This window comes from Etheostoma cragini, chromosome 19 (genome assembly GCF_013103735.1).
Source record: "Etheostoma cragini isolate CJK2018 chromosome 19, CSU_Ecrag_1.0, whole genome shotgun sequence".
NCBI lineage: Eukaryota > Metazoa > Chordata > Actinopteri > Perciformes > Percidae > Etheostoma > Etheostoma cragini.
Window position 1 is genome coordinate 1,558,837 of NC_048425.1, and position 14,186 is coordinate 1,573,022.

The 14,186-nt window shown below is 38.4% G+C and overlaps 2 protein-coding genes across 2 annotated transcripts in view; both read left to right on the forward strand.

Moving 5' to 3' along the window:
• Positions 1-6,960: 6,960 nt before the first annotated feature.
• Positions 6,961-14,186, forward strand: part of LOC117935198 (myosin heavy chain, fast skeletal muscle-like) — a 10,497-nt gene continuing 3,271 nt past the window's right edge. The window contains exons 1-27 of the mRNA XM_034857335.1: positions 6,961-7,032; positions 7,522-7,564; positions 8,207-8,428; positions 8,504-8,647; positions 8,744-8,900; positions 8,992-9,019; positions 9,106-9,202; positions 9,315-9,407; positions 9,497-9,560; positions 9,642-9,740; positions 9,828-9,931; positions 10,040-10,178; positions 10,279-10,397; positions 10,602-10,751; positions 10,852-11,022; positions 11,113-11,413; positions 11,539-11,609; positions 11,710-11,797; positions 11,922-12,039; positions 12,117-12,240; positions 12,510-12,646; positions 12,730-12,985; positions 13,070-13,312; positions 13,397-13,573; positions 13,660-13,805; positions 13,897-13,987; positions 14,079-14,181. Of these exons, the coding sequence (XP_034713226.1) occupies positions 8,222-8,428; positions 8,504-8,647; positions 8,744-8,900; positions 8,992-9,019; positions 9,106-9,202; positions 9,315-9,407; positions 9,497-9,560; positions 9,642-9,740; positions 9,828-9,931; positions 10,040-10,178; positions 10,279-10,397; positions 10,602-10,751; positions 10,852-11,022; positions 11,113-11,413; positions 11,539-11,609; positions 11,710-11,797; positions 11,922-12,039; positions 12,117-12,240; positions 12,510-12,646; positions 12,730-12,985; positions 13,070-13,312; positions 13,397-13,573; positions 13,660-13,805; positions 13,897-13,987; positions 14,079-14,181 (3,427 nt within the window). The 5' untranslated portion in view covers positions 6,961-7,032; positions 7,522-7,564; positions 8,207-8,221. The remainder of the gene's footprint in view (positions 7,033-7,521; positions 7,565-8,206; positions 8,429-8,503; positions 8,648-8,743; positions 8,901-8,991; positions 9,020-9,105; positions 9,203-9,314; positions 9,408-9,496; positions 9,561-9,641; positions 9,741-9,827; positions 9,932-10,039; positions 10,179-10,278; positions 10,398-10,601; positions 10,752-10,851; positions 11,023-11,112; positions 11,414-11,538; positions 11,610-11,709; positions 11,798-11,921; positions 12,040-12,116; positions 12,241-12,509; positions 12,647-12,729; positions 12,986-13,069; positions 13,313-13,396; positions 13,574-13,659; positions 13,806-13,896; positions 13,988-14,078; positions 14,182-14,186) is intronic.
• LOC117962058 (myosin heavy chain, fast skeletal muscle-like) overlaps positions 13,796-14,186 on the forward strand; it is a 21,727-nt gene continuing 21,336 nt past the window's right edge. The window contains exon 1 of the mRNA XM_034901102.1: positions 13,796-13,805. The gene's annotated coding sequence lies outside the window, so the exon portion shown is untranslated. The remainder of the gene's footprint in view (positions 13,806-14,186) is intronic.

The following is a 14,186-nucleotide window of genomic DNA, read 5'->3' on the forward strand; positions in this document are numbered from 1 at the left end:
GTAAATATATACGCCGGTTTAGTGAAAAATAAACTAAGAAATTATTCTTTGATGTGTATTTATACTGTATATCGATATGTTAGAGCAGATTCTTTACAGTATTATATTCATCTTATAAAGCATTAGGTTTAAATACTATAACATTAACAGATCAAAATTATTGTCCCCTATCACTTATTCACACAAACCGTTTGTGTTTCTTACAGGGAAAAGAAGCAGCAGAGTAAAACACACAAGAGTCTGGCTGTGTTGAATCATATAATATGAAACAATTCCTGCATGAACAATAAAGGTTAAACTGTTGATATTAATATCTGCCTGTAATACTTTCATTGTTTTGCTTCTCTCAAAGGTAATTTTTTTGGGACATGAAAAACACTAAAAACATCCTTTATATTTGAGGTGAAGGTGAACAATATGGGCAGTTAAGAATACACACAAGGAGGAAAAAGCAAATGTGTTTTTTCTAATTTGGAACACAGGCACAAAACACAATTACCCAATCCAAAATGAGCTCTCACTGCTGCGCAATCTTTGGAGGTCACATGCACAATTTAGACAGAAAAATAAACTCTGGACTCCTAGAAACAACTTTGGCTCTGATTGAAAGCAGTTGCTGGCTCACAAAACCAACAAATGCCAAAATACAATGTTTCTGCAGGTTTGACCAAGTCAAATTTGACCCCTCTCAGCAGATTACTCAGAATATTGCATTGAAGAGTATGAGCCTGTGAACAGCCTTTAGATTTAGTACATCAGTGTCATGGAATATCCAAAATGTACCATTGTGAAAAAGTTTGGCATTTGAAGCAAGCATCAAGCTTCATAGCAAAGAGTTTGAAAACTTTTTTCTCTTCTATATTTATGTGCAGTGTCATCGTCATTATGAATGCGTTGTCATTATGGAGGTATTGTGCTCAGGAGTCAAATTACCATATTTCAGGACAAATCTCTGAGTCAGAAGTTAAGCAACACTCAGTGGAAGAGATGGCATGGGTAAGTCTTAGTGTCTTATTCCCCGTCAACTGAAGACAGCTACCGTTTCCAGCTTGTCTCCACCGACCACAGTGCATGATGGGAAACTCTGGACCTTTCCACTAATCTAATGACGTCAATAGAAACTTTTCTCTATGATTTAATGTACAGACCAGTAGACTACCTCTCATCGTAAACCTCCTGACAGTCTATTTTACCTGCAAATCAGAAGTCTTTGTCTTTCTCTTGTTGCTGGATCTCTCTGATTAAAACGTTTTTTGTGATCCAATTTCTTTTTCTTCAATAAAAAAAAACAAAAAAAACATCACGCTCCCGGACCGTTAGTACACACTTCATAGCATTCATTTAGTGTTAAAGGCTCTGAACACCCACACAGGTGTTTATAGTTAATGTGGCTGATTGGTCCTTTTCCAAGGCTGTGTGGGAGTTGTTAAGACAATGATTGACATCTTCTTAAGTCCACTGTTGGAGCTGTTGCACGAGTCAGGGCGGGACAAATGACACTTTTATCATCCTTATTGGTATAAAGAATTTGTGACCTAATAAGTTTCCATCAACGCTCCGGCCGACCTTCCACCGGAAAAGAGTCTAATCAGCCAGAATAACAGAACACACCTGTGTGGGTGTTCAGAGACTTTAACGCCATATCTCTCACGTTAGATGCCAAAAAAAAGAAAACACAAAATTAGACAAAAAGGCCCTTAATCTGCTCTCTAATATCAGTTAACAACTTTACATATCTGGTTTTGCGCAATGTATCTTAGCGCCGGAGCTCTGTAAACTCAAAATGTCCATAAAAAAACAAAACCATTGTGGTATAACAAGTGAGTGTGGTTGCGTACATCGCTTTGCCAACCATTTGCAGCTGTTACCAGCCAAAATAATACGATGGAAAGGAATGGGAAAGAAGCATCCTGTATCATCATTCAGTAACAGAAATGCAGGGGAAGAAGTTACATTCTTTACAATTCTTTTGACTGCTGTGCCCTGGGGAAGAATGAACAGTCATAGGGGAGTGACTTGAGTCCTCATTACAAAATTATAATGGACTTCAGGTGGACAGGAACTTCAGAGAGTTGGGACAACACTGCACAAGAACACACCATTGTTAAACTGTACTGCCTGGTTCATTAAACTCTTCTGAATAATTCAACAGTCTCCCAAACCTTCTTCACACATGTGATAAGTTGTGCTAATCCCGAGGGTTTCCTTAACTTCCTTCCATTTGGGACAAAAATAAGTAAAAATGCTTACTGTCCAAGTTTGTCTATGTCGATTGCCCACTTACATCAACATTTGTCTGTCAACTCCTGTCGTCTGTTGTCATTGACTGTGTTGTCTTGCTGTGTTGTTGAACTCTGTTAATACTTTGTGTTGTTGCACTGTCATTGCTTTGTGTTGTTGCAGTCTGTCGATGCACTGTCGTAGCACTTTCAATGCTTTGTGTTGTTGCACTCTCAATACTTTGTGTCGTAGCACTTTGTCGAGATTTTGTGATGTTGCACTATGTCGATGCTTTGCGTTGTTGCACTCTGTCAATGTGTCGTTTCACTCTGATGTTACCATGTGAGGTTTCATTGTGTCGTTCAATGATTGTCATCCTGATGTATTGATTTACTGTTAACAAGTTGAGCAGGGCTCCAAAGTATTAATTGTATTAATGTTCATAAAGAAGCCAAGAAAAGATGGAAAAATCTCCAAAAGGCATTAAATGAGAGATTAGCCATTTGTATAATATGTTGCAAAAAGTTAGATTTTATTTCCATCATTTACGCTTTCAAAATAACAAAAAGGTACACCAAGTTAAGTAGGCACTCCTTAAGGCAACAATCATCAAATTGTATTTATTGTGATCTGCTAATGAGAGACAATAATAACTAATTTTGACTTTTGTTAATGCTATTGTTATGCTACAATTGACATTATGTCAACCACTGTTGACCTGGGGCCCGTTTCAGGAAGGATGTTTAGAAGTCACATGACATGGTGCACTTTGGATGGTTTATATAGACCTTAGTGGTCCCCTAAAACCATATCTGAAGTCTCTTTCCCAAAATTCAGCCTTGGAGCCAAATTCTCTGGGTGGGCAAAGCAGAGAAAGGGGGGGTAACCTTGCCCCTTATGATCTTATAAGAGAAATATTCCAGATCGGCCCAACTGAGCTTTCATTTTCTCAAAGGCAGAGCAAGATACCCAGGGCTCGGTTTGCACCTATCACCACCTCTAGCCACTTGGGGGCCATAGGCAGGCTGGGAGAACACATTAATATTAGAAAAACCTCATAAAGTAAAGTTTTCATGCCATGGGACTTTAAACAAACTGAGTCTAACACTGATGTCTAGGTTGATTTACTCTAAGATGGGAACCGACTTCATTCTACTAATGACCCAATTGACCAGCTAGACACTATCTTGCTCCGTTCCGGCCTTGTTGCTTCCATGGTCTGGGAAGTGGAGTCTATGAAGGTGGAGTCTGTTCCCAGTCCACGGTGACCAACCCTGGTACTGGTCCCACCAATCGTCTCTACGTCCCCCCCTAGTGTCCACTCCCAAGTCCTCCAGATGGTGCACGTTTCCAAGTTTAGCTGCCACACTGGAACGGCCCAAACCCTGTTCCTGCTCCAACAAAGGTTTGGAGTTGGGGCAGTTCTGTGTAGTTACAGTATTGAATCAATACTGTAACTACACGTTACTGTGTATTCTATTTACTGATTTTTATTTGTCTTGTACTTTTCCCCCTATCCCTTGCTGCAGAAACAGTGTGAATTTACCCGTTGTATGAATTATAAAGCATTCTGAATTTTGACCTGCTCTGTGAGGGTAGGTGCTTATGCAGTATGGAGATACAACATCAGTTATTTTCACAAAAAAGTGGGTTTATTCACCAAGCCCGACGCCACACAGTGTCAACAGTGTCACACAGAAAACGTCTAAAAAGTGACAAAAAGAGCCAGCTGTAACATCCGAACTCCAAAAAGAAAATCTACGATTGGTGTACCAACAGCACTGTAAAATAAAGACACGCTGTCTTACATCTTCGCTGCCGTGCAGGCCCAGAAGGTGGCCTATATTTAGCCTAGTATGATTGTGATTTATGTCTGTACATTATGAAGAAACAAATGGTCTGTAACTTTTTAGAATTTGTCACATTCTGTCGGAAAAAAGAGATTTTGTATAGTCTGTTACTTTGTGGCACATAAGCCTTATTCTTGACAGTTAGGATGTTTATGAACACTTGTGTATCTTTCACACAAGATGATATTTATATATACTTTTTACATATCTCTACAATAAGAGATATTCATTTTTTATTAATTTGAGGTTGTTTCCTGCACTGACTAACCCATGATGTTTTCAATAGGATAGTGGAGGGCAACATTCTTTTCGCAAGGGGGAAGGATATTACTACTACGTATTTTTGTGTTTAATCCGTGACCTTAGATGTTTTGCATACAATTAGGACAAAACTGAAAATAACAACTAGTGTTAATTGTAACAATCAGCAAAGTAAAGTCAAGTCAGTTTTTTTTTTTATATAACCTAATATCACAAATTTGTCTCAAGGGGCTTTACAATCTCTACAGCATAAGTCTGTCTCTCCTATATGAAATTATATAATTTACATTGGTTCCACTATACAAATAACATTTTAGATTATATGCACGCATTCACACAGATATTTAGATGGGCATACTTTTTCATTGCTGTCTTTGGAGTTCGTTGTGCAATAGGCCCTACGTTGGGATATAGTCTGTATAGCTGTACTTCATGGAGGGGTGGGTCGAGTAAGTTTTTAAAAGGAGATCGAGGTAGAATGATCTGCAGAATACCAAGCCCGTGTGACATAGTATCTTTAGTCTCTCATTTTCAGAAGCTTAACCAACTGCCTTGTGCATCAAATGTCCGCGCCTACAACACCAGGTGCCCTTTGACCTCTCTTCTTTTTCAGGAAATGGACACCTATCTAATTACATTGAGTTGGCGCAATGCAGCACACAAAATGTTAGGGTAAGTCTTAAAAGAACCCATAAAAGAAGCAAACAAACATCATGATTATAACAAAACTGATTGATTTATAGGCTTGCTTTCAACGCTGGCCGAGCAGATACATCTCTTTTATATTTTTATGGGAAACAACTAGGAACTGCCACTTAAATATCTCCTTATTAATCCTTTTGGGATGACACCCGCAAGGAAATTGAAATTTCCAGCATGAGTTTTAGCAAGAATACAGTATAGAAGACACTAGAGACAAAAATAACAGTAAAATAAATAAATAATAACACTGTTTTAATTAAATGGATGATTTTGTCAGTTAGGACGGGGTTACTAAAAGGTCACTTTTTAATGCAGGAATTATTTCCATAATCATGTTTGGTGAATGAATTATAATACAAACAAAATAGTAGCTTTGGCATTTTTTCTTTCAAAGAAGCCTAAATAGCATGTTGATGACTCTGACCAAATGAGGCAAACTCTGGAAGGGGGAAGGCTTTGCTGGGAGAAATCAATCAGCTGTGTGATCACTGCAACCACCTTGGTGGGCAAACAGCTATATGGACATCAAATAATCTTAAAAAGTTGATGAAAAACAGGAATAAACAGCATTGCAGGAGCCCATGCCTGAAACATTTTAGACATTCTTTGAAACTGAGATTTTATTACACAGAGGATTTAGTGAACATCCTATTCAATGAAATCTTAGAAAAGATGCAAGCTGTATTTTTACTGTGCAGTACATTAGACTTGACGTGACATAACTATTTCACCACTGTTTTGCTCATATAATATGTAGTACAGTACCTTGTATAAATTGTAAATTTGAGTAAAAATTACATTTTGAAAATGCTTTTTAGGCATTTTGAACCTTCCCAGAACAGAATAACATAATTTCAATCATTAATATATGCATATGAATAGTCCACTAAATACAATTTGCACGGCAAGATTCTCTGGTAACACTTACTGTACAGTGTGTTCCTTGAAGTTTAAAGCCAAATTCCGGTTGTTCAAAGCAGTCTTTTGCTTCATAATATACAGTTAACCAATCCAGGGCAGGCTTTGCACCCTCCCACTCTGATGAAATGCCAACATCTCTCATTTTCACACAGCAACTTTTGAAACCACTCAAATTACAAAATGGAGCTTGACAGAGAGGCCCCTAAGTCATTTGGCTTACAGACGATAGCATATGTTCTACATCGCACCCCAAGTTAGCTGACAACGGGCTCACTTTGACTGCTTAATCCTAATCACTCTATAATGTGGACTGGATCTCCTTAAAAAACACATCTCAGAGCCTGAAAGAATTGAAACTAAAAGTTCAGGAGACATTGACAGCTCTGTAAATCATGTTAAATTAGTTAAGGAAAGGCAATAATAAATGTGCAATTGTAAAAATGTATACCATTTAATAAAAATGTTGCATATAAAAATAAATAACATTTAATGTTAATATTACACAGTAAGTCATATCTGGGTATGTTTAAATATGTACACTAAAGATTGCAATAATACCAATAATAAAATACAAAAGTGTAAAAAGTCATTTTTTGCTCTTTTGTCTTGCATTTTCAGCAATGGTTACCAAAAGCAAAAAAAGACCATAATGTCAATGTTACTCTACCTTTGATGCATTTGCAGTCTGTCAGATACAAAGTTAAAATTCCTTAAAAATATTTAAAATCCGACAACATCGTCCCAAATTAAAGAATGTCAATTTTCAATCAGCAAACATCTTAAAAGATGTGTTGAGATGTGTCAACAACACCATTTCCTAGTATATGTCTTTAATTGTAAAAATTAAACATGTTTACAGAATGACAATGTTTTAAAATAACTCAAAAGGTGCTTACTTAGGGGAGGGATTCTTCCAAATATAGGACACGCAAAAAAATGCATCAAGACTGTTTAACCCTTACCATAATTGGTATGTAAGACTGCTGCAACCTTTGCTTGGTAAGCACACCAGACTGAATATAAGGGGTCCATGTGGGTGCCTTAGTGTGTTGGGAGGCGACTGAAGTTCCAGCTTGTGGTAAGGTGGTCTACTGCTATGCATCACACCATTTAGATGTATTTGTCATTTTGCAACTTTGATATTATATAGTTTATAAAATATAAAAAAAGGAATTTGACTCTGGTTAATCTTTACTCTAAAAGTTTAACACTAACTATAAAACGTGAAAAATTAAAGCAAAAGGACAGTAAGAAATATAAAAAAATACAGTCAATACAGTAGAAATTCGAAATTTACAAAAAACCAATAACATTTGAACAGAAGGAATAGTGCAATATCAGCATAGTCAAGATTTAAGATTTAAATACAAAAATAGTGCAAGGCAGTTCAGTGCAAGAATGAATGTACGTAGTCAATGCACTCAGTGGATCTTTGACACACTATTGTTATTTTATTTTTTTACATATCACTACAATGAGAGATATATGTCAAGAGAAATATGTCAACTAAATACTCAATTTATTTGAGGTTGTTTCCTGCACCGACTAACCCATGATGTTTTTATAGGATTGTGGAGTGCAACATTCTTTTCACAAGGGGAACGGATAAGGTATGTACAACTTTTATTTTAAATATTGGTGAATTTAATCCATGACCTTAGGCGATTTGCATCCAATTAGGACAAAACTCCACGATGACTAGTGTTAATTTTAACAATCCAAAGCAACAAGCCAATGTCTCAATGGCCTTTACAATCTGTAGATCATACGACACTAAGTCCTCAGACCTTCAATTTGGACTGCTTTAACAGGGGAAAATGGAAAAAGCCTCAGGAAAAGAAACTGAGTATGAATCTCTCTCCCTGAACAGAGAGACATGCAACAGATGTGTGTAAATTATAGAGCAACATAATGAAAATACAGCATAGACGATCTGACGGTTTGAAAGGCGTTAACTAAGCTAATGATCCCTTGTAATAATGTAAATAATATGTTGATATTGATATATTGTTGTTAAGTACAACACCAGGCATTTAGGAACTGTTCAATGATATGAACAGAAACAATCATTCTAAAATTGCTATTGTTTGACTTACTAACTTGTTTGATTTTCTAATTTGATAAGTATATGGTAATTACTTAATTGTATTCAATAACTGTGGGCTTTCCAGCCATATGGCAAGAATACCGTTTCAATGTATAAATATTAAATGATATACATAGGATTACTCTTTTTTGTAATTGCTCCACAGAAGTAAACCGCCACCATGAGTACGGACGCGGAGATGGCCATTTATGGCAAAGCTGCTGTTTACCTTCGTAAGCCAGAAAGGGAGAGAATTGAGGCTCAAACTGCGCCATTTGATGCCAAGAGTGCCTGCTACGTGGCCGATGTCAAGGAGCTGTACTTGAAGGCAAAAATCATCAAGAAAGACGGTGGCAAAGTCACCGTTGAAGTCCTGGACACTAAGGAGGTTAGTATCATGAAGTCACTGTCAATGGGGAATTCAATATGATCAGTTCTCATTGTGTCCAATGTCCTTTTGCAGGAGAGGACAGTAAAAGAAGATGACGTCTATCCAATGAACCCTCCCAAGTATGACAAGATTGAAGACATGGCCATGATGACCCATCTCAATGAAGCCTCTGTGCTGTATAACCTCAAAGAGCGTTTTGCAGCATGGATGATCTACGTAAGAAAATCTGCCAAATGCAAAAAGAACTATTGTGAATTGCTAAACTTGTAGGAAACATAGCGTTAACTGTGGAATCTCTATGATCCCTTTCAGACCTACTCTGGGTTGTTCTGTGCCACTGTGAACCCCTACAAGTGGCTCCCAGTGTACGATTCTGAATGCGTAAGTGCCTATAGAGGCAAGAAGCGTATGGAGGCTCCACCCCACATCTTCTCTGTCTCTGACAACGCTTTTCAGTTCATGCTTACTGGTAAGTCATTACCAAAACAATGTAGAAATTATCAGTATAAAGGAGTTTTTCGTTGCAGTAAAACAGTAAATTATTTTGTTTTAATTTACAGATAGGGAGAACCAATCTGTCTTGATCACGTAAGTTTAGTACATTTACATTTGTCAACTTTGTTTGACAGTCTAATATCTTGATCAAATTCTGAAAAGTCTATGTCTATACCTAGTGGAGAATCTGGTGCTGGAAAGACTGTGAACACCAAGCGTGTCATCCAGTACTTTGCAACAATCTCAGTTGGTGGACCCAAGAGGGACGAATCAAAGGTATGTCACTGAATGATTACAATTCAGGGTTCTTGCTCTATAGAATATTTTACAAGGGGGAATTAATTAACAGAAAACATTTTCTAACTGTAATTCTAAACCTGGATTATAGGGGTCACTGGAGGATCAGATTATTGCAGCCAATCCCCTGCTGGAGGCCTATGGTAACGCCAAAACTATCAGGAATGACAACTCTTCTCGTTTTGTAAGTATGGAATAATGTCTACAAATGAAAGAGGTCTTGTTACAGATTGCCATAGTGGAGGGAAATAAAACATCCTTTGTTCCAAACAGGGTAAATTCATCAGAATCCATTTCGGCACAACTGGCAAACTGGCTAGTGCTGATATTGAGACATGTAAGTAATAATAATCATATAACATTCAAACAACTGGAATTGAGAATAGGTCTGACTGTTATTCATGAACAATGTTTAAAGATCTGCTGGAGAAATCAAGAGTGACATACCAGCTTTCTGATGAAAGAGGCTACCACATCTTCTTCCAGATGATGACCGGTCACATCCCTGCTATACTTGGTAAGAAGGTTGAGAGGATGCACATTGTTTAACCTGTTTTTATCTGAAAAACACATTCTGACGTGTTCACCCTTTATTAATCTCCAGAAATGGCCCTCATCACAACCAACCCCTACGACTTCCCCATGTGTAGCATGGGTCAGATCGCTGTGGCCAGCATTGATGACAAAGTTGAGCTGGAAGCAACTGATGTAAGTGATTTTTACTTTCAAATATTTAAATATATCAACATCCAAACAGCTCTTTAAAGTGCATTTTTCTAAAGTGATTATGTTTGTGTGGACCTCTTTTGAACTCAGAATGCCATTGATATCCTGGGCTTCACTGGTGAAGAGAAGGTGAGCATCTACAGGATGACTGGTGCTGTGCTCCACCATGGTAACATGAAGTTCAAGCAGAAGCAGCGTGAGGAGCAGGCTGAGCCTGATGGCACAGAGGGTGAGTATTAAATGCCAGCGAATAGCACGGGGAAAACTAATACGGGTCTTTAAATCAAACTGGTTTCATATCATGATGGAAATCTTTGAACTATTTTCAGAGGCTGACAAGGTTGCTTACTTGCTGGGTCTGAACTCTGCTGACATGCTCAAGGCTCTGTGCTATCCCAGAGTGAAGGTTGGAAATGAGTATGTCACCAAGGGACAGACTGTACCTCAGGTAATTGAGATAAACTTGTATTACTTCTGTTTAACTTACATGTAGTACATGTGTATTCATATTTTGACTTTTTTTTAAATTTTGGATTCTTTTGTGTCATTTAATTCATAAGAAAAAAATATTATTTAAAATACCAGTACTCCGTTGTTTTACAAGATGGTTGATGATTGATTTTAAACAAATGACATCCTTGTTTTTATTCAGGTAATGAACGCAGTGCCTGCCTTGGCCAAGTCGATCTATGAGAGGATGTTCTTGTGGATGGTCGTCCGTATCAACCAGAGTTTGGACACTAAACAAGCAAGACAGTTCTACATTGGTGTCCTGGATATTGCTGGCTTTGAAATCTTTGACGTAAGCTTAATTTCAAACAATTCAGAGGCCAAGACCGTTCATGAAAGAATCCTTCTTATTGGACTGTGAAAGACTATGCTAATTATATGTTCCATCACAGTTCAACACCTTGGAACAGCTGTGCATCAACTTCACCAATGAAAAACTGCAACAGTTCTTCAACCACACTATGTTTGTCTTGGAGCAAGAGGAGTACAAGAAGGAGGGTATTATCTGGGATTTCATTGACTTTGGCATGGACTTGGCTGCTTGCATTGAGCTTATTGAAAAGGTAATCACTTAGTTTAGAAATTATATCTTATTGTCCAGAATTTGACTTCATGTATCACATAATGACATATGCCTTTACATCTTTTACAAGCCCATGGGAATCTTCTCCATCCTTGAAGAGGAGTGCATGTTCCCCAAGGCCACAGACACATCCTTTAAGAACAAGCTGTATGACCAGCATCTTGGCAAAAACAAAGCATTTGAGAAGCCTAAGCCTGCAAAGGGCAAGATTGAGGCCCACTTCTCCCTGGTACACTATGCTGGTACTGTGGACTACAATATCGCTGGCTGGCTGGACAAGAACAAGGATCCACTGAATGACTCTGTCATTCAGCTGTACCAGAAATCCCCAGTGAAACTGCTGGCTGTTCTGTATCCTCCCGTCGTTGAGGGTATGATAGTAACTACAGTACACAAAAATAACATTTAAGGTTATACTGTAGTTTTTTAACTGTCGCACCAGCTTATGTAAATCATGTGTCACATTCTAACATAAAATGTCAAATTCCTTTTAAAGAAACTGGTGGTGCAAAGAAGGGTGGCAAGAAGAAGGGCGGTTCCATGCAGACTGTGTCTTCACAGTTTAGGGTAAGGTTTGACATTGCTAACTTCTCATAAACAGTATCTCAATGTATACTGAAACTCAGTTTGTATATGCATGATATAACTCACCATGTTGGATCTACAGGAGAACTTGGGCAAGCTGATGACTAACTTAAGGAGCACCCATCCTCACTTTGTGCGCTGCCTGATTCCCAATGAGTCAAAGACTCCAGGTACACAGAAAACATAATGTCAATCTTCTTTGAAGAGTGATTTTTGTTGGTATTCTTTACTTAATTTTAGAGCCTAACTATTAATTCAAGTAAGTAATTAAGACATGTATGTATGTTTTTACAGGTCTGATGGAAAACTTCCTGGTCATCCACCAGCTCAGGTGTAACGGTGTGCTGGAGGGTATCAGAATCTGCAGGAAAGGTTTCCCCAGCAGAATTCTCTATGCTGACTTCAAGCAGAGGTATCAATGGATACTTTTTTTGCTTTTTGATAGATTGTTCAAAAAAATGCTCATACTGACCATTAACTCATACAAAGGTACAAGGTGCTGAATGCCAGTGTCATCCCCGAGGGCCACTTCATTGACAACAAGAAGGCTTCAGAGAAGCTGCTTGGGTCAATTGATGTAAATCATGATGAGTACAAATTTGGACACACTAAGGTAAGCCCCTTGATTGCAACGACGTACTTTAGTAGTACTTTCAAATGATGGTCAGTGCATTTTGTCTGTTAAACAAAAAAGGTATGTCAGAAAATAGAGAACTTGTCGACAATATTTTGTTACATAACCTGATCTTCATAAAAAGTTCTGTAAATAAGACATTTACACAATTGTGTTGGGGTACATGCTCTCTGAGTCATTTCTGGTTTAATGTTTAGAAAAGTGTATAGTGTGGACATGTTGTTAATTTCCATGTTCTCATTGATCAGGTGTTCTTCAAGGCCGGTCTGCTGGGTGTCCTAGAGGAGATGAGAGATGAAAAACTGGCATCTCTGGTCACCATGACACAGGCTTTGTGCCGTGGTTTCCTCATGAGAAGAGAGTTTGTGAAGATGACAGAGAGGAGGCACGTTGAAAACAATTTTGAGTCTACAGCCAAAGAATAAATGAAGAGTAACGTTGTCCCTAACAGCAACTTCTTTTCAACAGGGATGCTGTATTTACCATCCAGTACAATGTCCGCTCATTCATGAATGTCAAACACTGGCCATGGATGAAGGTGTACTACAAGATCAAGCCTTTGCTGAAGAGTGCTGAAACTGAGAAGGAGCTTGCATCTATGAAGGAGAACTTTGATAAGATGAAAACTGACTTGGCTGCGGCCCTGGCAAAGAAGAAGGAACTGGAAGAGAAGATGGTGTCCCTTCTGCAGGAGAAGAATGATCTGCAGCTGCAAGTAGCATCTGTAAGTACCCACCAACGGAGAGTTCTGCTTTTTTATGTTTTTTTATGTTAATGTGCTAACATATCTTTTTGAAAAACTAACTAGGAATCAGAGAATCTGAATGATGCTGAAGAGAGATGTGAGGGACTCATCAAGAGTAAGATTCAGCAGGAGGCCAAACTCAAAGAGACAACTGAGAGACTGGAGGATGAAGAGGAAATCAACGCTGAGCTCACTGCCAAGAAGAGAAAGCTGGAGGATGAATGCTCTGAGCTCAAGAAGGATATTGATGACCTGGAACTTACCTTGGCCAAAGTGGAAAAAGAGAAACATGCCACAGAGAACAAGGTTCGTAAATAATAATCTGTCCAGCTGATAAAGTAAGATTATAATGATGAACGTTTAAAGACAGAAATCTTCTTGCACACTTAGGTTAAGAACCTGACTGAGGAGATGGCCTCTCAAGATGAGAGCATTGCTAAGCTGACCAAGGAAAAGAAAGCCCTTCAGGAGGCTCATCAGCAGACTCTTGATGATCTGCAGGCAGAGGAAGACAAAGTCAACACTCTGACCAAGGCCAAGACCAAGCTTGAGCAGCAAGTGGATGATGTAAGTTTACAAAGTCTCTTGGATTGGGAAAGCAAGAGCATTCCTCTTTAATGTGATGGTTAAAAACTCTTAATCGTATTTCTTAGCTCGAGGGTTCTCTGGAGCAAGAGAAGAAGCTCCGTATGGACCTTGAGAGAGCCAAGAGAAAGCTCGAGGGTGATCTGAAACTGGCCCAAGAATCCATCATGGATCTCGAGAATGACAAGCAGCAGTCTGATGAGAAGATCAAAAAGTAACGTAATTTTTTTAATTTGTACAACCATTTTTTTTTAAATGGTAGTCAACTGCATGAACTCTATGTACTTTATCTATAATTGTCACAGGAAGGACTTCGAAAACAGTCAGTTACTTAGCAAGATTGAAGATGAGCAGTCACTGGGTGCTCAGCTCCAGAAGAAGATCAAGGAGCTCCAGGTGACATATCGCATTACACAAAACATTTGTTTCCAAAGTTTTGTATTAAAAGTGAAAATGTACTGAAAGTCATCAAATCTATGTTCAACAGGCTCGTATTGAGGAACTGGAGGAGGAGATTGAGGCTGAGCGTGCTGCTCGTGCCAAGGTAGAGAAGCAGAGAGCTGACCTCTCCAGGGAACTTGAAGAGATCAGTGAG